We start from the raw sequence: 27,648 nt of genomic DNA, 5'->3' as shown, positions 1-27,648 counted from the left end.
TGTCTCCCTTTTGTCCTCTTTCGTCCCTTCCTTCCTTCAGACCCTTTTTTCAGGTCATCTTGTATCTTCATGTTTTTATATTATTCTTACATCCTTAATTCTATTCTTCCTTTGTCGTTTTCTGCCTTTGTTCCTACCTTCCCTCTTTCTGCCTTCCTTCCCGTCAGACCTGCTTTTCTCCCTGGGACTCTTTTACCTTCCAAACCTCTTCAGTTGTCTCATGGTGGCTTTCCTTTCTTCCATCACAACAAATTCCGTATTTTCTATTCCTGCGTCCTTTACAGCCTTCATATATAAATAATAGACTTGATCAGTATGTCACAAGTTTATTTATTTAACTGCCAATGCTACAATATATTACAAATGCTTAAGTAGAGCACATCCAAAGGCAAGTTTCATTCAACAGCCTTGACTGGTAAGACCAATATGAATGTTTTTTTTAAATCATTACTGTATCATGTATGCAAACATTCACAATCACTCCCCACCTTCCTCGAACTGAACTGTTATTGACAAAGGCAAAATGCAAAGTTTTGAATGCTTGCAGGCTTTTTTTAAAGACATGCAGCCTACAAAATGGTAGAAGAGCAAGAGTGGCACTCTTTCACATGGGAGTAGGAACCACAATAAACTCTCACCTAAAAGCCACATTGAAATATACTCCACAGCCTGTATGGAAGGTAAATATCCGGGAAGATTCTGCACTCCCGTCCGCAGAGATACGCAAAAGTAAAACTCAAAGCAGTCACTATACAGCAGTCTGTTATTAAAATGGGAATTTACAGAACCTAGACAAAACAAGTGCAGACAATTTACAAACAATGTAGAATTGTCATTGGAAAAAAAAATCGACTCAAAATATTATTGCTGGAAGCAAAAACATTGAATTTACAAAACGTGACACGTCTATCGCATGTTACGTTTTAGTGTCAACATCCTACAGGAATCACGATCAAAATTAAAATTGGATGGGTCTCCGCAATGTGGATTTTTTTTTCAATTTGACATCTACATTGGGTTCAGATTGGGTTTTATTTGTATGGATTTTCTTGTATGAGCCCCGCAAGTGGCCCAAAATGTCTGACCTCTTGTTCAATTTTGGCCATGGGTCCTTGAAACCTTTTTTTGTGCACCCAGCAATGATAGAAATATCCACCAAATTTCGTGTTGAGGGTGAAACTGGTGGTAGAGGCAGATCTTTTTTTTTTTAATGCCCCTTTCCTTCCAACTTTGGCAGGCCCCTACCACATCAAATGTAATCCAAAATGGTCGCCTCAAACAAAATTGGACGACGTCCTGTTGAATTTCAGGCAATGTGTCCTTGAGACTTTTTCGTGCGTTCTGTTACAACAGACCCGTCCTGCTAATTGGTTGTTAACAACTCGTGTCAGGGGCTTTTTTTTTTCTAACTTTCCAGTGGGGGTCACTAGTGAATGAGTTTTGAGGGGATGTTTTTAACACACTGAAAAAACATACAGTACATATTCACCAGTACACACACACACACACACACACAAAAATTGACTTTGGGCATGTTAAGGCCGTTGAAAAGAAACTGCGATTATAAGAGGGGCCCCTAATAATAATAAATGTTATGCATATATTAGCAGTATTGTACTAATTGGTATGACATTTGGAAACAAAAACAAAAATAGACAGATTATTACTTCTCGCTGACATGACAAACTCGATGGGGCAACAGAAAAATAAAGCAAGAGTTACATTGGTGACAAAAATCACAATTATTTAGATTAAGCCAACTGCATGATTTGAAGTAAGAAGTCAAACCGATATTTACATTCAACGCACACGAACCAAGAGTCAAGTAGAAATTCATTAGTTATTAATAACGTCTCACAGCAAACCTTAATGCTTTTCCATCATCTTGTGGCATCTCTTGGCAATTTTTCGACCTTTTTAACTGGGCTGTCAATGATTCCTGGATGAGCTGGGGACCAGTGCACTGATGCTAAATGACCTCTTCTATCAGTCATTGAAATACACTTCAATCCATTCCCAATTAGTCTGAACTCCATTTTGTGTTTTCTTGCCGTATCAGGCACTTTGCAACAAGTCTTTGGCACTCGGAACATTTGGAGTGAGGAAGGGGGAAAGCCCTTAAGAGAACCGCAGGCTAAAAAGAGAGGCTGTGGGGACAAGTAGAAGGAAGCGCAGTGTGAGAATTATTAGAGAGCCCGAATGACAACCTTGTGCGTTGCTTCTAAGTAATAAATAAGTCCACAGTGAATGAGTTTGAACAGTGCAAGATGGATGGAGTACTTAATTTAAAAAAAAAAAAAAAAAAAAAGGGAATAATGGCCGGTCATGATGGACGCTGAAGTGCAAAAATGGCGACCAGTAAAACATTCCTCGGACAAGATGGCTGGATGTGGGCAATAACGGCATCTGTTATGGAACCAACATGTGTTAAGGCAAACGTGCCCTTCGGGGGGAGTGATCAGAACACAACCATGACGCCTGGTCCACCTGGTCCCTTTTTCCCCCCCCCCCTCGATCGCTGTGACTTCTTCCTTAAGCTTGCTGTGGTTTTCTTAACATCCCTCAGTGATGCTTTGACTGCAAACAGGCTCCTGCTCCATCTGTAGGACACCATAAAAGCCCCCCCCCCCAAAGGCCCCTTGGTCCCACCTGCCATCCATCCACGGGCTGCTGCGACTTCCCCCCTTTCCCTCACTGCGTGCTCCCGGAAGGCAGCGCTCGTACCCGATGTCGCTTGATGGCGTCCTCCAGGAACGCGGACACCTTTTCGATATCCTCCTTCGAGACAAAAGAAACAAGATCAGACTTCAACAATCATTTGTTTTGAAGCATTTTTCTTTTTGTTGCTTGTGTAAAAAAAAAAAAAAAACATGTATACAGAGAAACCGGCGGTTTTGGAAGCAACCGATTTTTGAAAACATACTCACAGGCATGTATTCTTCATCATCTACAAAGAACGGCACACATTACTGCAGCTTACCGAGTTGTGACCGTATGTACGGTATATCTGTATGTCCGTACTGTTTTTTTACACAATTTTGTTTTAGAAGTCATATTCGTAATTTAAAAAAAAAAAAAGCCAGCTGCTGTGGTCAATGTCCAGTCCTTAAAAATAAACGTAGTGTACCTCATTTATGAAGGCGTAGTGAACTAGTTCGCCGGCAAGGTCTTTGGATGTGTCGGCTGAAAGGTGCACATGACATCATTAAAACACCGCCAGCCAATGAGAAAGCAGATTTCTCCCGAAAGACACGCCGAGTGGTCAACCTACTCGGAAGGATGTCGCAGCTAAGCTGCCGGTGAAGTTTATCGTCCATCTTGAGAAATAAAGAAAGCTGGAGAAGGGAGAAAAAGAAAGAGTCCATATTTTTAAAAAAACAAAATGAATACAATATAGAATGGATGTAAGATGGGAGCCCGATAAGAAGAGCCTTACGGGAATGTACCTGATGTACCGGTACTACGTGACTCACATGAGTTTTGGTCCCTTCCTCATTCGACTCCAAGTTGCAGTGCATCTGAATGACCTGATAACACGCACGATGTATTATAAAAAACGTACAAGACAATTCAATTTACGATGCCACTAGGCTTGGGGAGGGGGGAAAACACCCTTGTTATTTTTTGTAACCTGCACACCCTTGGGGGTTTGAGTTGTGCTAGCCAGTCAATCAGATTGTTTATTCATAGTGGCTTTGAAAAATGTAGCAAGTCGGTGTGTGTGACTGGCAAGTGATGAGAATTTTTTCTTTTGGGACCTTGGCCAGAATACGTATACATCATCTCCCTTTCTAAAATGTAACCTATGAGCGTGTAAATCCAAATTTTCAAGATATAAAATGCCACTGGTGATATGTGAGGTGCTAACCTTCCTGCTCTCCATCTCTTGGGGTTCCGGCGTGGGCGTTTTGACTATCTCCACCTGCTCCTGCGACAAGGAGAGGGCGCGAGGGACGGGATGCGGCCGGGACGAGGCAAAGTTCATCAAGGGGTAAATCCCGTTCCTGGTGGACAAGACGCTTAGCAACGCAGCTAAATCCAGCTAGTTGCGTTAACGGCGTTCTACTTACTTGACGTCCTCCAGAAACTTGTCCAGCTCTAAAGGGGACACATGGGAGTACCTGTCGGACATAAAAAGCCGGCGTTGGTTAAGCATGTGATAGTTAGGAGGTACCAATTTATTCTTTTTATTATTATTACTTTAGCTGAACTCCCAGCCTGTCTTCATGCTTGATCTCTGCCATGACAGCGTTCGGGTCGAAGGACTTGGTCCTCTCTTCCACGCAGTTCTCGGGCAGCAAGTCTACAGAGCCAAATGTTCGAAAATGTTATATTATGATATAGAAAATATTTTAAAAATATTTTAGTTGAACCCTTTCAGGGACAGCGGTTAGTTAGACAGTGGACAGCTTCTCGTGTTATCAGGTTACATGGTGCATGAAAGGGTTAAAAAAAAAAAAGGTTGTCAGGTGTCTCTTGAAATGCTTTCTTCAAAAATCTACCAAAGAACAAGAATAACATTTTTCATGCTCGTCAAGGTGCTACGTCGGTCTGACTTCTCGAGTGTCTGAAAACCACCAGTGTACCAGATCCATCCATGTGGCACATGCAGCAGACACATCGCGAAACGCAAACACCCAATGCCCCATAATCGACAACTTTGCTGAAAGTTTTGAGCGCTTTCTTTTGATCGGATGCTAACACTGTGCGCAAACGCTAGCTCGGCTTGGACTGAAGTTTCGACATGGATTTCAATCATCGCTTGAAAATGGCAGTTCTTTTGCTCAGCCGAGCTACGAAGTCATTGGTGGAGAAACTCGGTGTGGGCTCGTGTAAAATAGCCCACGGTTACAGTATGTCTCAATCTAGCAAAATGGCTAGCTCAAAGCTAATTTCAGAGAAAGGGATAGAACAAAACATTGAGTTGGTTTGCAAACAATTCATAAGGGGAAGTTTCCATTTCATTGTCCCGTTTTCTTGACAAGACGTAAGGGAGACTCACACTGATTGCTGATGAGGCAGTGGGCGGCCAGCAATTTGAGCGAGTGCACCTCAAACAGGACGCGGTGGAAGAGGAGGTCGTGGGCGGTCGGACGGAGCTTGGCGTCGGGGCGCAAACACGATTGCGTGAACTCCTGCGAGGGACGGCCATCCGTTTCGATTGCATGACATGACAATTCCCCATTTATATCAGCTGATGCAACTTTTTTTTTTGTTTGTTTTATAAATGTAACCAAAGTGGTGTAAGTGTAAATAATATCGCTCATACTCTCATGAGAGGGTCTTCCAGGGATTGGCCGGCGTTGACGATGGCCTCCTTGGAGACGGCAGCGTCTCCGTTGGCCTGGATCTCCAACACTGCCATCTAGAGGTTGACAAATCATCTGTCAACGAACGCCGACATACACTCGCGCGCGCACACACGCCCACACTCTCAGTGGTTTCTCACCTCCAGAGCGCAGATGCCGAAGGAGAAAATGTCTATGGCGTAGTCATCTTCGCCGGCTGGCGAGGAAAGACGAGGCAAAGAAAAAGTGAGAGGGGGGTTGGGTGGAGACATCCAGGACACATGAAGGACAAGCAGATGCGGTTCACCCCCCAAGTCCGTGCAGCCCACTTGTTTTATTTTCAATTCATTTGGAATATATTTAGATTTACAAGTAAGGTTTCATTCTTGCTTTCATGTTTCATGTATTTATTGAATCAATATTTGTTTGTACTGTATAGATTTAGATATGCATACAATGTAACTATATCGTTATTTCAATATGTGATTCAACGAAATTTATAAAGAAAGGAATTTTTAAACCATTTACACATGTGCATATAAAATCTAAATGTAATCCCTGCCTACACTTTACAAACTAAGGAGTAAATTTCCCCAGTGTGGGACAAATAAAGGATATCTTATATCGAGCACATTTGACAATAAACTTGTACTTGACTCGACAGTGTGCCCCCTAGCGGATAATTTACGAAATGCATCTTATTAAAAATAATCATTGTGGTTTTTTTATGCATTTTTTCACTTTTTTAATTATCCTGATCAAACTCCTCGGGGGGCCTGTTCCAGCCCGCGGGCCGTATGTTTGACACCACTGATTTCGACGCACATAATTTATATCTAAGACTTAGAGGACATTCAAATACAATTTTGTCAACTTGCACAATTTTGCATTTATTTATGATGATATTTATGTTGAGTACAGACAATTCTATTATGTTTTACATTATGTTTTACGCATTTAAGACACATCCTAAATTGCATTCCATTATTATGTCTTACATTTTTTTCTAATCATAAAATGTATGAATGAATTAATGATTGTCATTATTTACTTAAACATACAAAGAGTGACGATATTATTTATTTAACCTTTGCCAACTATTTAAAATTGAAAAATGTGTCCATTTATTGACTTATGGAATTGATTGAAAAGCTCTACTTAGCAAATAAGTCATACTTTACGTGGGGGCGCATTGACCAGTTAACTGGTTGCAAAGTAATTTGTACCAGTTGGGAACAGGCCGAAAGAAAGTCGCATTTCAATCAATTTCACTCAAAAAAAAAAATGTGCCTGCTGCGTTTGATTTACTTCCATATTCAGGTGCAAAAAAATGAAGATTGCGCTGCTCGTCGCGATGTTGCCTCCCCTTTCCCTGGACGTTGGCATCCGGGAACACTGGCAAGGGGATATAAACAAGATCATGTTGAATATGACCTTCGAGAGGAATACAAACAAACCTAAACGGGACTCTGTTTCTTACCGTTAACAAAGAGCCGATGCCACACTGCGGAAAGAAGGTCACAAAAGAGCATGAATTGACCGTACCGGATCTTTCTGGACCAGCAAGGAGAGTCTCGCGCGGATCAGACCTGAGCCGATCTTGATGAGTCCGTTGTGCTGGATGAAGATGGTGTCACACGTCAGATTGCCGTGGATGATTGGTGGATCGCACGAGTGCAGATAACTGCAGGGGGACGGGAAAAAAATGAATTGTAGCCCACTCAAATTGCTGCAGCACGGCCATTAAAAAAAAAATAATAATAATAATATTTAAAAAAAAGAAATATAATCATCCAGTACCTGAGGGCGGAGAGGATCTGTGTGCACCACCTTTTCCAGGCCTGAAACATAGAACACGAAAACATTGGTTGGAATTTTTCCACCAATACACAACATTGATAGTAGTCCGGTGGACGTCATTCAGCACTGGGCCGTCGCCTTACATAACCGCTAATCCCATTTGAAAATATGAATTGAAGTCATAACCGGGAACGAGAAATACCAACTTTCACATTCATGGTCTTGTGGTTCTTCTTGGTTTTCTTGAGAAATTGCTTGAGGCTGCCTGACGACATGTATTCCGTGATGAAGATAACCTGCAGTATGCAAAATATGCACATGAGCCATTAAAAAAAAAAAAAGAAATTAACGTAGACAGAAAAAGGGGTTGAAACATACCCGAGCCTGACTTTCTTTCATATCAAGCCAGTACTTGTGGAACTTGACAATGTTGGGATGCTCCACCTGCATCAGGTTCTCAAACATCTCCTTGATCTTCTCCTATACCACGTCAACAAAAATGTAAAAATATATATATATACATATATATTTTAAAATGTTGCAATATTTACAGAAAAAAATGGGTTTTAATCAAATATATATATAAATAAATAAATAACGTCGTAACATAAAATATGATTCCAAGTCTGCGTACCTCCTGAGCTTTGAAGACCTTCTTGTCGGAGAAAAGCACCTCATTCCAAACCACCTCCACCCCTTCCTCCGTGTCCATGGCCAGGGAGGCGCTTTCCACGCCCGGGACATTGCCTTGGCTCACCTGCCACAGGCCAAGAAACAAACAAAAAAAAAAAAAAAACTTTTTTAAAACGATCAATAACATGTTGTGATAGCACTCATTCTCATTTCAGGAAATAGACTGCCCCCAAGTGGTTCAAGGCGTTCAACCTGATTGCAGACAAAATGGCGACGTCGCAGGCCATAAAAATGATGAAATGCGGGACCCGTTCAACTCAATCCATTTCACATACGATAAACTCCTTGGCTGACTTGAAAATACAACCGCAGACGGCCAACAACAGCGTGCGCCTTTCAGCTGAACCCCGAAAGAGCAAAGTAGCAACACATTTGATCTCGTAAGTACTGAACAACAACAATTAAAAAGCAAAAAAAAAAATCTAATCCACTCAGGCTTGAGTTATGCAAAAATGACTTCTACACTGAGTGGTGTGTGTGTGTGTGTGACTGCAGTTCCCACAGGAAGTGCGATATCAATCAACCAATCAGAAGCCGCCTCAGACCGGAAACTAATCAATGCAGCCTTTTTGTCGCTGCAGCACCCCACGGAAACAAAAATGACTGCCCGCCGCGTTCCCAAGCGGGGTGGCGATACACGTCTCTTTCCCCTACACCCGGCGCGAGCGCTAAATGCTAGCCATTGATAGACGGCGACAAGCTCGCCCTTCACGACGTCACCGCAGACGCGTGGACGTAAAACAGCTTTTAGTTTTTTAGCTCGACAAGGGGGACCACTGTTTCGGCCCGGGGGGGGGGGCCCAACCGGCCGACCGCGGCCACCGCTAAAACCTGCTTTTAAGTCCCTCATTAGTTCCACGAAGGAGGCTACTTTTCCGGGTTAAGGAAATGTTACGGAGTTTGATTTCTAAGAAAATCGGCGGCGGGTCATGGGGATGGTGGGAAGAAGCATTCGATTCAGGCGGGGGATCAGGATTCTATTTGAATCTTCCCACACGGCAGTTTACAGTACACACAAAGTGTGTCAGAAAAGTTCCAGGACTTGTGTCGATTAAAGGTCTCAGCAGATGCTGCTGTTGTTGTTGTTGTTGTTTTTGTCGGCAGTGGCCCGACTCTTCCCTCTCAAATCAAGTACTGTCCCATAGCACCTCAATATCTTTTCAACTCTAAGTGTTGAGTGAACGCTGGCGCGTTTTGGCTGCCGCTGCTCAACCCGTATTGTTTTGTGTTTTTTGTTATTGTAAAGTGTCCTTGGGTGTCTTGAAAGGCGCTTATAAATAAAATCTATTATTATATTATTATTATTATTTCCGAGAGTGATTAATGCTTTCAGCTCAAGACGCGGACTGGCACGCCACGGCGGGAATTCCTTCTCTTGACTGGCTGCCAGGGCCGAATCGGTCGCAGAGCAGTGGCGGGCGGGGGGGGGCTGTACCGCACGGTCACGCTAGAATTAAGACTGGTAAACATACACCTGGGTTCCCGCCCTCTGATTGGCCGGCGTAAAGGGAGGCAGTAGAAAGCCTTTCGAGGCACAAACACCGACTTGTGTTTTGACATTTGCTAGGGTCCATGAAGCTGGATGTGGTAGGATGTCGACATACACAAAACGTATCGAATCGCGTGTACACTTCCCGCACTGCGGTGGTAATAAAATGCTTGCGTTGCAAAGGTTATGGGAAGACCGCCACCGTAGTGTACGAGGAAGTGTGAGTACCGATACCGGGCACCGATACTTCAAGCAAAAAAATAAATAAATCTGTCATCGAGTAAGTCCTGCGCTATACTGCGGCAGTTTGATATCTTAGTCAGAGAGAAAGGTGTGTTTACAAATTTTTTTTGGGGGGGGGGGGGGCATTATGTGAAATGAAATTTTACAACTCAAAAATACAAGAGGAACATACAAATTTCAAAAAGTGTGTAACCACCCGTAGCTCATTTTTAGCGGCGAGCCTCTTTTCATAGTTTTCGCTGGCTAAAACCCCAATCGTTTTATGCAAATTAGTTGCAGCACTCAGCCAACCCAAAGAGCTGCGCAGATTGAAGCGACTTGAAAATCCAGCTCGAGTTTGCGCGACCTGGAATGTCAGCGTGTTCTTGAAGCGTCTGTTGATTTCCTTCTCCTTCTTATTATAAAACGCGGATGAGAAGTAAACAACCAGGGCTGGAAATAAAGTTATAAAGGGAAACTGGGCAAGGGGTAAAAATGACAGTCGGGAAACATTAAGACGGGCACTTGTGTGTGTGGGGGGGGGGGGGGGGGGGGATAAATTCCTGGTGGCTTAGGTGTTGATTAAATACCAACACGGTGCTTATTGCACAATCTGACTGAGGAAAAAAGCCAACCGCAGCAGTGAAAATCTGACAGCAGAGTTGAATTTGGAATTATTAAAAAAAAGATATGCGAGCAGAAATGAGCGCTAATACAAAACCTGAGTAGTATGGAAAACCTGGATCTCAAGGATATGGGGGGGGCTGGGGGGGGGGGGGCGTGGATATTCTCAAGCGGCTTTCCGTAATCCAGCGAGGCTTTGTCATACAGAAAGTCACTTGCACGAGTAGACAGGTGAAGTATGGGGGGGGGCGGGGGGGGGGCGTCAAGGGCGGTTGTCACGGCGATCAATGAAAGCAGCTCTTTGTCTCAGTGGCCGACAGACCTTCGGCGGACCCTCGTTTGCATCGTTGCCGAGTCCCATCGCACACGGCAGGCCGCGCCCCATCAATATTTCAGCGTCGCCTGTCTGTCAGAGCGCCGCCGAGGGGGGGCGGGGGGTGTATGCAAATGAGGCTTTGTTGCCGTTTTGCTGTTGTGAGAACCTCAAAGATAAGCATAAAAAAGTGGATCAAGGAAGGACATGTGAAGAGGTTGATGTCTTTACTTGTATTGATGCACATGGACAAACGATGTGGGGGGGGGGGCAAGTAACCAGGAAGACAGCGTTATACTGTATTTATGAGTAACATTATAGTAACAAAACCGTAAATGCATAACGTGCCCCTTATCCGGGCAACAAACAGAGTGCGATAAAATTCTTTTTCCATTTTCAAACATTTGTGAAAACGCTCCATGGAGCCACTAGGGCGGCGCTAAAGAGCCGCATGCAGGTTGCAGCCGCATGCAGGTTGCGCCCCAAACACATAAATGGCTACTGGTAGTAGTGACCAGATTACGAAGGGGATTTAGAGCGACAGAGCTGTCGCGGATCACCACCCGCCTCCACCACACATCCCGACAGCGCCTGCGGCCTGAGCCACTGACCGTCTGCTGACCTTCGCCTCCATCGCTCTCTCTCTCTCTCTCTCTCTGGCTGTCTCTCACCCAAAGATGTCACATGGGCAGCTCGCGGCCACTCTCAGGGGGAGCGTGTGCACTCGGCGTGATGAATGATGATATCGCTCCAGTCTTAACGGGTCAGATAAGGGACATGAAATATTAAAAGCTCCCCCTGACGCAGGTGAATGTGAAATTAGTACTCCAAAAGATATGTCAACCCACCTGATGATGTTTTTTTTTGTTGTTGTTTTTGCGCACTACAAAGTTTTATCAATCGATTATACAGGGCCACATGTTTCACGCGGAAATAAAATTAAAAGAAGAAAAACAATGTTCAGTCATCCATCCATCTATCTCCATGTATCTACCGTATTTTCCACACTATAAGGCGCACCTAAAAGCATTCCATTTTCTCAAAAGCCGACAGTGCGCCTTATAATCCGATGCGCTTTATATATGGATCTATAGTCCGATTTCTTGGACGTAGTATTTTAAATGTTCCGTAAAGTGTTTTGTTACAGCTACAGCGGTTGTGAAAGCGCGATAAAAATGAAGCTGTATTGTAGTGTATTCCCTTGAGCGTAGCTCCATCTAGTGGATGCATAAAGCAATCACAGCCACTATTATAGCTTCTATTCAAGGGGTCTTATAATGCGGTGCGCCCTCTATGAAGCAGTTTTCAAATAGGCCATTCGTTGAAGGTGCGCCTTATACGCCGATGCGCCTTATAGTGCGGAAAATACGGTCGGTATATTAGGGGTGTAACAAAGAATTCCCTCCCTATAAGCATTGCGGACGTGCTCTCCGAATTGCTTTAAAATATCTAAGTGCATCGGTCGACGCATTCATGAATCAATCTCCATGAAATGATCAAAATGTTATAAATCACTGACAGTGATGATGATTTTTTTTTGGTTTCGTTGTACGCAATCAATTTGGATAGTTTGGCTTTAGAGTTTAGGACAAGGTCACAGGTTCCACAAGCGTGCTATCATCACATTACATCACACGTTGTGATTTCCTCAAGGAGACCTTGACGCTGAGACTGCGGCCCGAAGGAGACCATAATGAAAAACCAGCGCGGTGGAGGCGGGCTCGGTCGGCCGGCGTTTGAGGTGACGATTAGCCTCGCCGCGCCATTGTGGCCGCGACAAAACCGCCGATTTACGAGGCCCGCCAATTGCGGGAGAGCCACCCCAAGCCGGCCGGGACGTGACGAGCATTACGAGTGTCGAGTATTGCGGAAGGAAATTCACCCGTAGGCGTTTTTTATCTCCCATCTGCCTGCGGGACGGAGGCGCACATACAGACGTGACTTAAAGCTGTTTTGTTTTTGTTTTTTAAACATCCGGAAGAGCAGGTTCAGCAGCATTTTCGCGCCAGGTGAAACCTTTGCATTAGTTGAAATGAGGCCTACACGTTTATACAGAAGAAAGATTGACAAGAATCAAAGAAGCTGTAAACCGTGTAGTCAAAAATGGGGAATATGGCGTGGAAAAAAGAAGCAATTACAGTAAAAAAAAAAAAATATTAACACATGAGGACACCAGAATTAAGACAGAGGACAAAAAGACAGCATATGCTCACATTTTATCTTGGTGCTGCTGTTTGATTTCTAATATTGGTCTTTTTCCAACATTTTTTTTCCTTTCCCCCCCTAAACTGCCCCCCGTCCACAAGGCGGTAAGAGGAGGACCGACACTTGACTGATTGGCCTTTTTTTAGCCAGCAGTTTCCATGTTCCCGGGAAACCAAGCACCCTTGTTTTTGTTTTTCTTGCCTATACTGGCGCACTTACACAATTAACTCTGTTCTTGGAGTTTTTGGAGCAAGGCTGCCTTCCCCCCCCCCCCGCCACCACCCAAAAAAAAAAAAATCTTTGAAAAGACCCTTTTCCCTTGACATGAGGGCCTCACTGCAGTGCAGCTTGCCGGCAAAGGGAAAACAAAACAAAAGGGTGACTTTGGTCAAATTGGCGTTGGTTGCATTAGCAGAGGGACAAACAGCGGAGCTGGAGAAAGCGCTATTTTGTTTCCACGTGTGAATTAGCGGAGCCCGTGAAGGCGGATCCACGTGGAGAAGATATGATATCTGTTTTGTTTCGTAAAAAACAACCATTGTATTTTGTTGTAATATTTTTGTCCACTTAACATAACTGTGATTTAATATTTTTGTATATTTTTAAAAACCAAATATGCATTTCTTTTTTTTTTTTACCTAATATTTGGGTATTGCAGGGTTTTTTTCACATTACTTTTCTTTTTTTTGGACTAATTTAGTTTTCTATTTTTTAATGTTATCATTTTTGTTTTTTTTCATCAATCATGTTGTATCACTACCCTAATAATTTATTAATAATTTTGTTGCGGTATTTATTTTCTATTTTTTCCCCCTGGTAGTTGTGCATTATTTGTCCATATTTGTTGTTTTGAAATCTTCTATTTTTAATAGTCAACTGTTCAGACGTTAATGACACTTATGATGCTCACTACTACTAATTGCTCACCAGCAATTATCTTTACCTGGAAAAAAAAAAGTGTTTTGGATAAGTATAAAAAGTGTCATAAATAATGTTTAAATTTGCTGTCAAGTGGCGATGTTCCCAAAGCCATTGTGCGGCCTGAGAGATTTAACGTGCTTAATCTCTCCCTGCAGAGACGAGACGGAGCTGCCGCAGTCAATCGCAACTGACGAACTGGCTACTTCCCGGACACGTTTCAGCACTTCGCTGGCATCGTCTTGACTGCATCATTGAGACGGCTGGGAATAAATTTAACTGGATCTGAATGCGAACATCACGGCAGTAGGTGGGTGAGGAGACCAGTTTCACAAGTCCAAATGGACACAATGAGAGCGACCGCTGTTCTACGAGAACAATGCCCCTCTCTGTGTAGAAAAGTGAAAGACTGAAGACGACACGTAATTCACGTTCGCGTACTGACTGATGTCCAACAACACATTCAAAGTCTGAATACAAAGCAGATTTACTGCGAGCAAAACCACAGTTTCCGTTGGCGTTGCTCAATTTGATGATTTCATCCCAGGGGAATGGCTTAATAACATTTTATGCGCAAGATAGGGATTCCCATGCGTTATTGCTCTTGCGGAAATTGGATTTCTTGTCCGATAAACATCTGAGAAATGTGAGGAAATGACTTTGCTTTTCATTGCAGGCGTCCTGCTTTTTCCATAGACCCTTAGCATACTGTTAGTTAGCTTGCTAATCAGCTTCAACTTTAATTAGCACGGTAGCCGACTCGCGGTTAGGTGAAATGCAAGTCATTAGCCTCAACTTAATCTAAACATGAGTAGCTAGATGCTAATTTATCTAGTCAATGAGCTACATCTACTGAGCGTGGAGTTGTAGCAGGCAAATAGCTGGCATGCAAGTCGTTAGCCGAGACTTTAGCTGTTGATCTTTTTTTTTTAACCAAGAAAACATTAGCAGTACAAAAAGCGTTATCCATCGCAGATTAGTAGTTAGGCAACATGTGCGTCATTAACCTTGAGTTTAGCTGCATCTATCCGCTTTTAATTGCTATGTTAGTAGTTAGCCATAAAGTGATTTTCGCTGTCAGCCAAAATGCTAATTAGCGCACTACTTTAGCTGCTTCTAACAAAAATCATTAGCATATTATTCCAATTTAGCCAATACTTTAGCTCCTGCTGACAATAAATAATCTTTAGCTCCGTTAATTAGCAGATGTGCTACTCGAGCCGCGAGTAACAAGCATGGATGAATAATTAAATGAGCCTCTTTTTTTTGGCCGTTTCTAACTAACATGGACCTTTAATCAGACTACAAATTTGCTTTCATGAATATTTAGATGCTAATTTAGCTGCTCATGACAAGCATGGCTCCTGTAGAAGCCCTTGTGGCGATGTATAACGCTAGTGTAGCTGCTAGTTTTGTAACATTTTGGATTTGCCAAGCTTTGATAAGCAGTAAAAACGATAAAACCTGTCAGTAACATAGCGTATCAGAAGCCCGAACGCCGCTGTGTCATAATTATGTATGTAGTATGACGTGGCTGCTAAGATAGCTATGTTTACTCTCAAGGGTTCAAGATAAAAAAAAAAAGTGTGCAATGCAAAGGAATGCCGCAACACTTCAAACTGTATCGCTATTTTACTGAAGGTGATAACCGAGAAATCTTATTTGTGCCTTCCATGGTCAGAGGGAGGGCTTGTGTAACATTTAAAGTGGGCATGCTCTCTTCATGCAAGGACTACAAACGAGCACTTGGTCCAAGTCGAAAAGCAAGTTCTGACTATTGACCATAGCCCCACCCCGAATGCTTTCTTTCTGAAGCCTTACAGAGGCACTAAAAGGGCATTGGAGTGCATTCGCATTAACTTGACTCCGGCTGCTGACTGATGCTAATGCGCAACTCATCTACGTCGGAAGGTTCCGCCCAAGTTTCATCACGTCCAGTTGTCATCATCATGTAAAAACTTCAACGCTGCAAGCTCTGCATTAAAGAGAATCAATAAAACAACCTCAATGGGACATGGGTGAAAACTTCCAGATAAAATAGCTGCAATTCCCTACAAAAAAAATGTGTTTTTGAAAATTATTTACTTGACGGCTATTACGATTCTTAATAAATCATACACATGAAAAACCGCAACGTCGAGGTACTACAATGAAAAGTAATTGGTAGCCCACTTGTTAAGTACTTCCGTAAACGACACTAGCGCCAAGCCGTTTACGAGTTAACTTTAAATCTGTTCATGGTGTTTCTCAATATTAACGTTACAGAATGTATGTTGTTGACACATACCGGAGCACAATTCTATGCTAGCATTAGCATGCGCATTCATTTTTTATGATTTGCAGAAAATGTGGAAATGACAAACGACAAATAACAAATCTGCTGGACCAGGCAGTGGAAACAGAAAAATGGGAAAGAGTAAACAAAACACGATGCAGAGTTCAGGAAGAGCAAAATGCCATGCTAACATTAGCATACGTGTGCCCACACGAACCCTTGGACCTCCCTTTAAATTGTCAGAGGTCAAGATCACATGGCGAACATCTTACGTGTTGCTTTGATATTGCGACCTGACCCACATCACCAACATCTCTTCAATGACCTCCACCAAGGTGCTACGCGACTGCGCTTCACGGCCGCTCGTTGATACATTATTTATTTTGAACACGCCACGGCGCTGAGACATTTCACACGGAGAGCCCGGCGCAAACGTCCACGTGGCAAATGTCGGGCTGAAGCTACAGAAACAACGCACCGAAACCGCAAAAACTAGCTCAATTAGCATGTACGTTCATTAGCTCGCGCAACTTTTAGCATAGACGAGTTCTATTCGCATACACCATCATTCACACAGCATAGAAAGTGCTTATTACGAGCGAAGAGCCTAAATTACTTCAAGACGTGATTAATCGACCGTCAGTTCCAAGCATTCGACAATAGTTAACCATCGATTCACTGACTATTGTGTTCCGGATAATTTGCCCGGCGAAAACACACACATATGCCATAGATCTTATCTCATCTAGTCAGGCCGTAATATCGGAGCATGTCAACACACACACACATCAGCACATTGCGCCGTTAAACCATTCACAAATCTGTCGGTACTGCTGTGAAGCTCAAAGTCATGTGACCGCACAAACACTCCAAGGAAACGGTCACGTTGACCGGTTGGCTATTAAAAACGGATCCACGAGAAAGCACTCGACGGCATCTCCACGTGCTTTGAAAAAAGGTCAAATAAATGAGAACATTTTCCACCGAAATTTTAAATGGTCCCGCTACCTGTGAAAGATTTATTGCGTGCTGGACTTGCCTCGTAGAGTTACCTTAAACTTTGAACTCAACAAAACGAGAGCCTTCAAACAACCGTTGCTAAAATGCTAACATATAATCAGGTACAACCTGACCAAGCATTAAAAAGAAATGTGAAGAACAGATCCGATTTTGACACATTTTGTGAGTCACTTGAGCGAATGTCGCCATTCCGAAAGATTCAGGTGACTCGACCGTGCATGATTTCCCGTCTGGCTCCATTAAAAGTGAGACTTCCCCTGGCTGCTTTTGACTACTTCAAAAGAAGGATTGGAGGAGGACTGAGCCAGCACAGGGAACCGAACCACGTGACGGCGTGTTTATTTAAATGCCCGAGCGAGCTCAATCCCGAATCAAGTGGCGTCTATTGCGAACTTTGACACACTGACTTCTTTACACGGCATGTGAGTTACACTGAGCCTGCTGGATGATACGCTCAAGGAAGCTCGCTTGACATGATCAAGTGCATGTACTCCGGGGCTTCTTTTTTTTTTTATTACATTTCCTTGTCACTTGTTGCCAGGCAGAATATGGTTTTCCATAAACATCAAAAACTTAATTTTGGGAGTAGATTTCTGATGTGAATCAAATATTAGGAGTCATTTAGAGCACTGTCGAGCCATGTTTAGCGAATGCATCGCAACTCTTATCGATAGCCGGCTGGAGCTCTTAGCAGCGGGGGTTAATGGAATCATTAAAGTTAAGTAATCAATGGGTGGAACAACGCTCGGGTGGGGTTGCGAAATAGCTGAGCGTCCTTTTTCTTCCGTGGACGTGCGAAGTCAGAAGAGTGCGAGCCGGAGATAAGCTTCACGTTGAAAGTCTTGGCGTTATCACAAGAGGCTAGCGGCCGCGGCCCACTGCCCGACGCGCAATCACCGAGTTGTACGAGGCCATCGCTCTTGCTGTCTGATAATCAAACTGGCTGCTTGAAGGATTTGTTTGCTTAGAAATATGCTGTCTTTTTTTTAAACAGGCATTTTTTCCCCTTTACCCCCAAAAAACAAACAAAAACGGCGAGCTAGTTGGAACGGCAATTAAGAGGCGTGAGGTCGGATCGACTGATCTGGCTGCTCGGCAGGATTTATGAGGCACAATAATTTCTGTATGCAGTTTTCGTAAACACTGAAGTCGATTTGGAGTCATATTGACAAACCTAATGTCCGTAATATTGTAATATTTAACCCTGCAGCACCCCCCCCCCAAATATTTTCATAAACATCAGAGATTTTCTCGTCACTAAATTTTTAGTAGCAAACCACCCCAACGACAGACAAATTCTACCAACTAGCGCCTTACATTACATATTTTTGAACTTTATGCATACTACCTATACTATATGCATGTGCAGTGCAAGTAATAATGTTCTCCACCAGTGGGCGCCGACCTCTCGTTCGTACAGGACTGTATGTGTGACTGAACGCATGTAACTTGAAAAGGTGGTGAGTGACATGGGAGTCGGCAAAGTTACCGGACTCAATGCCGTAACTTGGGGCCATCGGGCAGGCGACGAGTGAATTTGCGCTTGTTTATTTTGTCACGTTTGTTCAACAAAGCGACTGAAAATTTACCAACACTTGTGTCTGCTCTTCTATGGGTGGAAGAATTACCGCTTCATTCTCACTAGCTGTGGACATTCTCTGTTTTTTTTCTTGCACTGGAGGAACAGTCCGTGTGGAAAAAAAATAATCACTGTACGTTAACACGATATAGTGAATAATCAGCGATACAGTGAAGGTGCATAACATGAACCGTGACATACAAAGAAATGACTGTATATGTTTTGGTAAACAATGAAGACAAATGAGAGTTTGTCACAAATTCACCATGGAGAGTTTTGTGTCAGTGAAAATTACGAGGCAAAATATGTGAAACAGCTCAGGGGGTGACACTGGACAATTGCATATCACTGCAAACTCCAAGCACAATAACAAACAGGGTTGAATTACAAACGCTGACAGCGCCACTCAAAAGTGGGCGTTACTTGCTGAATTTATTGAGACAGTGCAGGGGTACCTAATAAAGTGTCCAATGTGGAAAGTGGTTTGCGGCGGGTTGGGGCGCCGCGCCGCAGACACTAACCATACATTGCCCCCCCCCCCCCCCCCCCACCCCGCAACCAACCTGCTCTTTGCGCTTCTGCCATCGTCCACAGGGGCTTTCCTCCAGGATCTCGCTCTCATCCTCGCTCTCCTCCTCCTTCCCCTCCGATCCCGATTTCCTCTCCGGGACGGACATCGTCATCTTCACGCCGTCTACTGTTGACAGATTTCAGCCCCCTTCTTCCACCAGGAGGCCACCCTCCTTCCACTCCTACTCCTCCCCCTGCTCGTCCTCCTCCTCCTCCCACGGGACGACGCTTTTCCTCGGCCGGCGTTTCGCTGTCTAAGTCGTTGTTGATAAAGGCTTACAAGAAGCTTCCCGGTTGGGATAGACGCCACACCCCCCTTGTGGGGGAGAGAAAAAAAAGCAGACACACTGGAAGGAATAATTCGGAAAAATCGCTTCTTAGCTTCCCGGGGACGGGTCGAGCGAGACGGGGAAACGCGAAGAGCAATCACTGGGAAGCGGTGGTCGCATGGTTGCCCGGTTTTTATGGACGATAGTTAATGTTCCGCGTCATCCTTCGAGTGGAGGAGTGTGTGCGCGTGTGTGAGCTGTTTGCGTCCAAAGCCTACCAAGAAGCACCGATGGGAGCACATTTACCGTAATGGCGTTGAACACAGAGCCGCGCAAAATGCGAGAAGCTCAAAAGCACCTGGAAGGCGGAAGAGAAACATCCGGGGAATTGAGATCGGCGGAAGTTGTTCATCCGTGTAATTTGCATGTAAAATATCACTTTTTTTAGTTTTTGACCACTGAGCGAACCATCATTACAGGCACTTTTTTTTTCACACGAAATTGAGATGAACTGTGTATCACTGTGAGTCAAAAGCAAAATAAAATGGCCAATGGTAAAGTAGTAATAGATATCTATATTGATTGCGAAATGGTGGCAAACCATACTGTCAGCGTCCTCGCATTTACACTTTTTTCAAACAACTAATCTTCAACCATTAATTTTAAAGATCATGTTGTTTGACATGAAATTTAATGTGTTTGGGGATATATTTGGGTTCAAACCATTATTATAGGGAATATAAAAAATTGGGGAAGGTGAGTCACATTTGTCTCTATTCATGACGGGTCGTGTGATTAGGCGAAAAGAAGAGAATGCTAAACCGCCAAAGCTCTCTTTGAGTCATGTCACCTCATACCGCACTTACGGGGGATACGTTAAGCATTTTGAAATAATTTACAACCTTGAAATCTCAAACCTTCATTATATTATTGAGCCACAGCAGAAACATTGCGGTAATTGGTTGAGTCAAGATGAGGCTAATACGACTCTATTCTGCCCTCTAGTGGTCTTTGGGGAAAACACCCATGGAGGACGGTACTACTGTACCCTGCTGTAGTGTTTTTTTTTTCATTTGATGTAATGTAATATAATGTATTTATTTTATAATGCACTTGTTTTTATTACAATTTAATGTAGTAATGTATTAAGTTTATTCAAGCACATTTTAGTTGATTTTGCTCGACTATACTTTGCTTATTTAATTTTATTGAACATTTTATGTGATATTTTGTATGTAACTACATCGTATTGTATTGTATTCTATGTAGAGCCAGTGTATGACGTTTTTACTATAATTGCTGCTTTTCACTATAACCACTCATGCAATATTCAAGGTGTTCATTTCACAATTATTTTGGATGCAGTGTTTAAGAACTGAGAGCTGAAGACTCTTGTTGGTCAGTGAGCTGTAACACGCGTGTTGTAATCACTCTCTCTCTATATTTAGCACCTCTATTTATATATATATATATAGGGAGGCCCCCGCTTTGCCAGTCTGCCGTAAGGAGATTTTCTTGGCGCAAGGCTGCACGATGCACAATGTGGGCTTCCGCACCGGTGCGGTGGCGAGGGCGCAACATGGTGCCTCAAGCATGAGGGGGGTGGGGGGTTAATAAAGTGCGAAGTGTGCAGATAACAAGAAGGCATATTGGACAGCCTTTTTGATTGGGTGAATGTCATTTTTAATAAGAAAAGATAAGAAAACCTTTATTAGTCTCGCAATGGAGAAAATGGAAAATGGAGCAGGATTACATTTTGCACACACAAAAAAAGGTTTAAGTGTGAGTATAAAAGTTGTTTCACTTGTACAAAGGTGAGCATGAAAGCAAGCTACCTTTTCAGTCAACTATGGAGCTGTTGTTTTTTTGAGCACTTTTAATCCATTTGCACCGCTAAAAGTGTCAGACCTCCGGTGTTGTAGTTCATTTGTTTGCAGTGCTCTGTCCTGGTCGTCACCATGGTCTGAAATTTCAGAAGAAAATTAATTTTAGGATCTCTCAATGGCTGAGCCCGATGTAGGCATGTGTGTCTTCTTTTTTAAATCAGAACTCCTTTGAAACACCTGGGGTTCTGGTTTTCTGACCACCTCAAGTTTTCATGTTCAAACGTGAAAGTTAGACTTTCAGGTGAAGTCACTAGCCGACTCCTTTTACAATCTTGTAAAGCAAAGTTGTATATTACTGCAGTGCTCGCTTATAATAGCCAAATTTTCAAAAATATTTAGGATTTAAAAATAATATACTTAAATGAAGTACCATACCTCAGTGAGTCTTGGCCTCTGGATGCAGTGAACATAAGGGGTGGGATCCGGTCTGATCTGGGCTCCCTCCGTCTTGTAACAGACCGCGCAGTCCATGAGAGGCTACAATGATGGCATACATTTATAACAATTAATATTATGTTGCTCAACAATATATTCCCAGCCACTATTGATATGATGGGCTCACTCTGTCGTTCCTGAATGGGCATCTCTGATTCCTCGAAGTCGGTCCTTTGGCACATCGGGTCGGCTTCAGTTGAAAGTGGTGGTAGTAGTATTTCACATCAAAGCCACTCTGCAGTTGAAATGCAAATCAGAGATACTTGATTAAGGCGCAGTGTGTGAAGTGGTTTTGTATAGGTTGTCTCTCGATGTGTTGCTGCACCATTTGTGTATTTGTAGTTATTTATGACTGTTGCGGCATCAATGCTAGCTTCGTCAACCCATCTATGGCATTTTACATTAGCATTAGGGAATAATCGGGTTGAATGTGTACGTTATAAGCTTATAAAAATATATTTTGACCTTTCTACTCGGTGAATAAATATATTTCTCTTTAAAGTTCGCTATAAAATGTTTAGAATCCACTCGGAGCAAACGTGTTTTTACGTTGCGTTCAGGGTACCCTTGTTCATTCGAATAGTCAATTTAGGTTCTATCAGACGTACGGGTAATCAGATGGGAGTGATAAGAGTGTATTTGAGTAATAATTTCAAAATTGATATATCCAAAAGTAATCAGCCAGAAATCAAACATTTGCTTTTAGATTGATTGAATGTAATGTCAAACAACCAAAGTTGAAATTGATGTTGGAATGAACAAGGATCCTTGAATACACCGCAGCTCAAACGCTGCTGCTCTAGTTTTTATGGTCCCGATTCACAGTACAGTACAGTACTAAATTAATTTTGTTCTGCCCACTTTTATCGCTTAGTTTATTAAAGTTCCATTAATCGTACCCTTGTGAATAAGTAAGATCCAACTTTGAATCTTGGAATCTGTTATCGAAAGAGAAATGTGTGTTTAATGTGTTTAAAAACATGTAGAGGGGACCTGTCACGAACAGGTAGTTTGCTGTTAAAATGGACATTTAAAAACCAAGTGACGCCACATTGAACAAACGAGATATACAGTACCATGATAACCCTTTTTGAGTCACTATATACGTTTTTGGGTTGTTTTTTTTTTTAAAACAAGGATGGCCTCCAGAGCAAGGCCCTGGGGGTTACCTCGGCGTCCAACTTTTCCAAACTCCTCAGGAAGCGAAAATGGTGCTGCACGCCCGCGTGAGAGTTGAGATGCACCAAGGCCAGGTCCACGCCTTTCTTGTAGTCCGCCGGGAGCAGGTCGTAAGCGTCCTGGGCTTCAGCCGACCGCCACACGGCTCCCCCGACGCAGGCCACCAGCAGCAACAACACCGCCATCTTACTGGAGAGTGCAACCGAGTACAACGAAGGGTGAACGAACTTTTGTGTCTATCTGATGGGTCAAACAAATCCTGGACTCAATAGAGCAGCTCCCACGCCCAAAATGTTTCTCTCTCTTCCTGGAAACCCACCACCCCCATCCTCCTCCGCAGGGGACTCAGAGCAAGTCTTGACAAAAACAAGCTCTGAAAACAGGCAGCTGCATGACAAACGCTTTCGTTATGACACACTTGGATGACTAATCCAAGACCATCATCCCATAAAGACAGATCCAAACTAATCAGAAGATCAGCAGGAGAGAATGAACCATTCATGATCCACTGTACAAAAGACAGCAATTATGATTAATAAGAAACAGTGCAGAAGTCAAGACAAAAACGTCATTTTTTTCATCCTCGTACGAACGAGAGAGCCTCATTTCCTCCAAGTGATGTTACCCGACATTCTGCCATTTGTTGATAAAAGGTATACAAACATTTTCATCCATCCATTTTCCGAACCGCTTGATCCTCACTAGGGTCGCGGGGGTGCTGGAGCCTATCCCAGCCGTCTTCGGGCAGTAGGCGGGGGACACCCTGAATCAGTTGCCAGCCAATCGCAGGGCACACAGAGACGAACAACCATCCACGCCCACACTCACACCTAGGGACAATTTAGAGCGTCCAATCAACCTGCCATGCATGTTTTTGGAATGTGGGAGGAAACCGGAGCACCCGGAGAAAACCCACGCAGGCCCGGGGAGAACATGCAAACTCCACACAGGGAGGCCGGAGCCGGAATCGAACCCGGTACCTCTGCACTGTGAAGCCGACGTGCCAACCACTGGACTACCGGGCCGCCTACAAACATTTTAAACCTTTAAAAGTGTGTTTGAGTCAGTTTAAATAAAACGTTATATTTGAGATCGATTATACAAAGAAGAAATAATTACCGCAGGCATATATTATTTATCCTCTACGAAGAACGGATCATATTACTGCTGAGGAGATTTGACTGTTGCCACATACATGAGCATGTCTGTACTGCCCCCCAGTGGTAAAGGCGCGCACACCAAAAGGAGCAGCTTTATGGCCATTGGACTGAAAACTGTTAAAATCGTTACAATTTATTTATTATTATTGTGGTTACTGTAAAAAATAAAGTAAAATACTCAGAAAAACAGAAACTGGAGCAATGGATGAAAAACACTTGCAGGCTCTTGATTTTTATGTTTTCAAAATAATCAACCAAAAACATGTCACCTGTAATGAATACCATTTGTCCTTCAGAAAACACACACGAAACAAATCCTGTTTCGCAACTCGGATTTAATATGACCCACCGGGGCGCCGACTTGCAATTAGAGGTTGTTTGATGCTTTCTATCTGTTCGTTTGTGACTAATGTGTTTGGATGGATCGACAGGCGCTGCATCGTGAACGCGTTGAGGGTGATTTGACATAATTGAGCCCAAAGTGGGACCCCCGTGGACTTTTTGGAGTTGTTGTCAGACCAATGATTCTTCTACTGCAGTGATTCTTGAACTTTTTACACCTCGTACCACGTCACAAAATACTGTAATTAGTAACTCCATCATGATCAACATTAATAGCATCACTTTATATGTTCAAAGTAAACAATTCCCGTTTTATCCAAACCAACAGCTTGGATAAAATATCTATAATATCTACAATATCTATAATATACATCAATAATTCCCAAAGATGTCCTGCACCTGAACAAACGTCATTTTCTGTCACCCTAAAAAGCTGGATTGAAGAGGATTTCACATTTTAAACAACTCCAGCAAAAACTAGGCGGGCCTTTAAGTACTTCCTGTTCATTAGGCTTCTTTCAATGAAATATTGCGTCGCCGTCTAGCGGCAAAAAGTGGAATTACATGCAAAACGGAACGGAAGGCAAAACAAAATACTTCTAAAACATTTCTCAATATTAATAGATTTGCCCCTTGTGGAAAAAAAAACAAACGACAATGACATCAAAACATTTTTTTTGTTCTTGTTTTCTTGTTGTCTTAGTTTTTTTTCTTTAATGCAGGACACATGTAGTATTATGATCTTGTTTAGGCACCCCTATCTGAACTTTTTTTTAAAATGCTTTTGAACTGATAAGAAGATAAACTCACTCAAACCCACAAGTCTGCAGCAGGTGAACCTTGGGACATTTTCCAATGTCAACTGCATCCTTTTTTGGGCACCATTTATCTACATTTTAACATTTTGTCCACATAGCTTGGAAAATAATTAACCCAAGTAGAGGTAAGTAGCTCTCAAATATTGTTTCAAAGATGAAGGGAAAACTCTCTTTTTTTTTTTTAGAATCTTCTATTGCCTCTGTACAATTACTCAGGCAAAAAATAAATTGGAATACAGTGAACCCACTCTGATTCAAATACTTGCTTTTTTTTTTTTTATCCCATCCTCTATTAACTTTTCGGTGCACAAGCCGTATTACTTGGGTGTGTATTACAGTGATCTGAGATGTTTGTTAGAGGAAAACATTGTGCTCCGACAACATTTTGGTGTTAAGGAACTATGTTGAAGTGAGCTGAGGAGTTTCAGACAAAAATAGTGATGAATGATATTAGACAGGGACGATTACTGGATGGATGGAATGTTTCATTGACTTATATATATATAATATATATATATATATATTTCATGTGCTTTAAAACAATAATAAAATATGTGTATCATGTGCATCATGTTTTGTGGATTACAGTTCATTGACTGAAATCACAGATTCTGGCTTTTTAATTATCTCCAGAAAACATCAAGCAACCATCCACTTTGAGGGTATTATAATGCAATTTATTGAACGGCAAAAACGATCCAATACAGAAATACAAAATGACAACAATCGTAAGGAGATGCTGTAGGCCACAGTTCACACCCAGACACTCACGCAGAAAAAAAACGGCTAACCTGACATCAGCTCTTGACGTCACTCACTAGGCACACATCACGGTATTACTTTGTTCCTGTGGAAGCTAGAAGGTTTGTGCCTCCACTGCTGTATGCCAACCTGTTGCATTGCTCCATTCGGCTCGCCTGCACCTCCTGCCGCATATTTTTTAAAAAAAAACACCAATAAAGATTAAAAGTGACGAAATATGGTAAACTGGCAACGAGTAATCCACCAGGTGACTCACCGGAGTGACAGAGGGCTTGCGGAGACAATTGAGGTAAGGTTTGGGCTCCGCTTCGATATCTCCTTGGAAGGTTTTGTAGCAAATGGCGCAGTCGATCATGGGCTGAAAGGAAATAGGTGAGAACAACTCAGCCAGGTTGTCCCGTCGCACTTTTTTTGTTTTGGTGTTCCACTCACGACATCGTTTCTGAAGCTGCAACCCGCCGGATCCTCGGTTCCTTTTGGGCATCTGGTGGCCTTCAGGTAGAAGCGGTGGTAGATGAAGACTACGTCAAAGCCAGCCTGAGAGGGAGAAATATTGTGTGTATTTATATATGTATATACACACACACACACACGCACAAGAATAAGCGGTTTGGATAATGGATGGAGAGATGAATATAAAGCAGTCAATGTTCTAAAACCAGTTTCTCTCTTCTTTAACATCCTGCTACCACCACCAATGCTCACTAGCGCCCCATTGGCGGAGTCGAAAAGCGGTATTACAATTTTGTCTCTGAATATTTTGTCTCGTAAAACGGTCATTACTTGGTCGGAATAGATAATCAGTGTTTATGTTTGACTATAAAAACGAATAATTTGGTACACACATTAGATCAGATTGTATTTAATTTTCATGCTTTTGACAGTAGATAAAACACACAAACGTGTTGGAATGCTTTGAATTCCATTCTTCATTGGTAGTTCTAGACTTCCTGTTTTGTCACCATCGTTGCTCACTAGCGCCATCTCAGCGGAGGGGCAAAAAATGGAATTACAAGCTCTTTTCGATTGCATTGATTTTTCGACCGCGACTCGGTGGTCGATTGTTTGCACGCCCGCTTCACTGTGTGGAGTTTGTATGTTATCCAAGTTCTTGCAAGGGTTTTCTCCGTGTACTCCGGTTTTATCCTACATTCCAAAAACATGCACGGTAGGTTAATTGAACACTCTTAATTGTCCGAAGGTGTGATTGTGAGTGTGAATAGTTGTTTGTTGATGCGTCCCCTGCAACCAGTTAATGGTGTACCCCGCCTACTGCTTTGAAGAACCTCGTGAGGATAAGCGAAACGGATGGATCGTTCTACATTCTCTCACTCGACTGATAAAAGTACCTCCACGTTAGACTTCGTGACGCTCTTGAAGAAGAGAAAGTGGTTCTGGATGGCGGCGTGTTCGCTGAGCTTCTCCAGTGACAAGTCGACACCTTTCCTGAACGTCTCCTCGAGTTTTCCGTAAGCTTCTTGAGCCTGGGTGGAGGCGCATAACGAAGTTACTCCGACGGTGAGCAGCAGAAACAAGGCGGCCATCTTCGCAAGTGCCGTAACGTCCCGTTTGTTTTGTGGTCGTTCTCCACCTCCTTCTCCCCTTCCTCCTCTCGTCGCCGGGAAATCCAGCCCTCGTTTTTCCCGCCCCCACAAATGCATCAACAACAAAAAGTCTGAAACAATGTGGAACTGGAACTGCTCAGCAGAGGTGGGAGGAAGTCATAATCTTTAAGTCCCAAAATGAAACGAGTCAGACATTCTGACACCAATGGGCCAAGCAAGAGAAATGTGATCAGTCA

At 43.0% G+C, this 27,648-nt stretch overlaps 3 protein-coding genes across 8 annotated transcripts; all 3 read right to left on the bottom strand.

The window, feature by feature from the left end:
• Window positions 1–310: 310 nt before the first annotated feature.
• On the bottom strand, window positions 311–19,614 carry LOC147187089 (nuclear receptor-binding protein 2-like). 5 transcript variants are annotated; one of them, XM_086102021.1, is made up of 19 exons: window positions 18,990–19,614; window positions 7,723–7,845; window positions 7,467–7,568; window positions 7,295–7,384; window positions 7,089–7,129; window positions 6,878–6,972; window positions 6,769–6,792; window positions 6,597–6,683; window positions 5,450–5,505; window positions 5,270–5,365; window positions 5,003–5,135; window positions 4,201–4,303; window positions 4,071–4,121; window positions 3,869–4,004; window positions 3,447–3,527; window positions 3,272–3,335; window positions 3,128–3,183; window positions 2,928–2,947; window positions 311–2,778 (listed from the first exon to the last, which is right to left on the bottom strand). In XM_086102021.1, the coding sequence occupies exons 1-19, from the start codon at window positions 19,107–19,109 to the stop codon at window positions 2,553–2,555; spliced, it is 1,704 nt and encodes a 567-aa protein (XP_085958147.1). In that variant the 5' UTR covers window positions 19,110–19,614; the 3' UTR covers window positions 311–2,552. The 5 variants fall into 5 exon arrangements, with proteins under 5 accessions (XP_085958147.1, XP_085958145.1, XP_085958146.1 ...); XM_086102019.1 differs by lacking the exon at window positions 2,928–2,947 and having other exon boundaries at window positions 311–2,147; window positions 2,650–2,778; window positions 18,990–19,610; XM_086102020.1 differs by lacking the exon at window positions 2,928–2,947 and having other exon boundaries at window positions 311–2,147; window positions 2,650–2,778; window positions 3,474–3,527; window positions 18,990–19,609.
• Window positions 19,615–20,924: 1,310 nt separating this feature from the next.
• Window positions 20,925–23,567, bottom strand: LOC147187088 (uncharacterized). 2 transcript variants are annotated; one of them, XM_086102648.1, is made up of 5 exons: window positions 23,429–23,567; window positions 22,756–22,954; window positions 21,714–21,821; window positions 21,527–21,628; window positions 20,925–21,228 (listed from the first exon to the last, which is right to left on the bottom strand). In XM_086102648.1, exons 1-5 carry the CDS (start codon window positions 23,434–23,436, stop codon window positions 21,142–21,144), a joined length of 504 nt encoding a protein of 167 aa, XP_085958774.1. In that variant the 5' UTR covers window positions 23,437–23,567; the 3' UTR covers window positions 20,925–21,141. The 2 variants fall into 2 exon arrangements, with proteins under 2 accessions (XP_085958774.1, XP_085958775.1); XM_086102649.1 differs by lacking the exon at window positions 23,429–23,567 and having other exon boundaries at window positions 22,756–23,110.
• A 2,173-nt stretch (window positions 23,568–25,740) lies between these two features.
• Window positions 25,741–27,461, bottom strand: LOC147187087 (uncharacterized). The gene is made up of 4 exons (XM_086101640.1): window positions 27,197–27,461; window positions 26,280–26,384; window positions 26,104–26,205; window positions 25,741–26,011 (listed from the first exon to the last, which is right to left on the bottom strand). Exons 1-4 carry the CDS (start codon window positions 27,389–27,391, stop codon window positions 25,922–25,924), a joined length of 492 nt encoding a protein of 163 aa, XP_085957766.1. The 5' UTR covers window positions 27,392–27,461; the 3' UTR covers window positions 25,741–25,921.
• Between the last annotated feature and the right edge of the window lie 187 nt (window positions 27,462–27,648).

The sequence above is a fragment of the Hippocampus guttulatus genome, chromosome 21 (genome assembly GCF_054856545.1).
Source record: "Hippocampus guttulatus isolate MCC_2025c chromosome 21, RoL_Hgut_1.0, whole genome shotgun sequence".
Taxonomy (NCBI): domain Eukaryota; kingdom Metazoa; phylum Chordata; class Actinopteri; order Syngnathiformes; family Syngnathidae; genus Hippocampus; species Hippocampus guttulatus.
Note: the sequence above shows the minus strand (reverse complement) of the source record. Positions and strands in the feature narration are given on the sequence as shown.

Coding starts and splice junctions, on each gene's coding strand:
- LOC147187089 (XM_086102021.1), bottom strand. CDS start 19,109: ATGACGATGTCCGTCCCGGAGAGGAAATCGGGATCGGAGGGGAAGGAG. Junction 7,130..7,294: donor ACAAGACCATGAATGTGAAA/GTTGGTATTTCT, acceptor TCTATGTTTCAG/GCCTGGAAAAGGTGGTGCAC. Junction 5,366..5,449: donor TCGGCATCTGCGCTCTGGAG/GTGAGAAACCAC, acceptor GTCAACCTCTAG/ATGGCAGTGTTGGAGATCCA.
- LOC147187088 (XM_086102648.1), bottom strand. Junction 21,822..22,755: donor TGGAAAAGTTGGACGCCGAG/GTAACCCCCAGG, acceptor TTTCAACTGCAG/AGTGGCTTTGATGTGAAATA. Junction 21,229..21,526: donor AGAGGCCAAGACTCACTGAG/GTATGGTACTTC, acceptor CTGAAATTTCAG/ACCATGGTGACGACCAGGAC.
- LOC147187087 (XM_086101640.1), bottom strand. CDS start 27,391: ATGGCCGCCTTGTTTCTGCTGCTCACCGTCGGAGTAACTTCGTTATGC. Junction 26,206..26,279: donor GCAGCTTCAGAAACGATGTC/GTGAGTGGAACA, acceptor ATTTCCTTTCAG/CCCATGATCGACTGCGCCAT. Junction 26,012..26,103: donor GCAAGCCCTCTGTCACTCCG/GTGAGTCACCTG, acceptor AATATGCGGCAG/GAGGTGCAGGCGAGCCGAAT.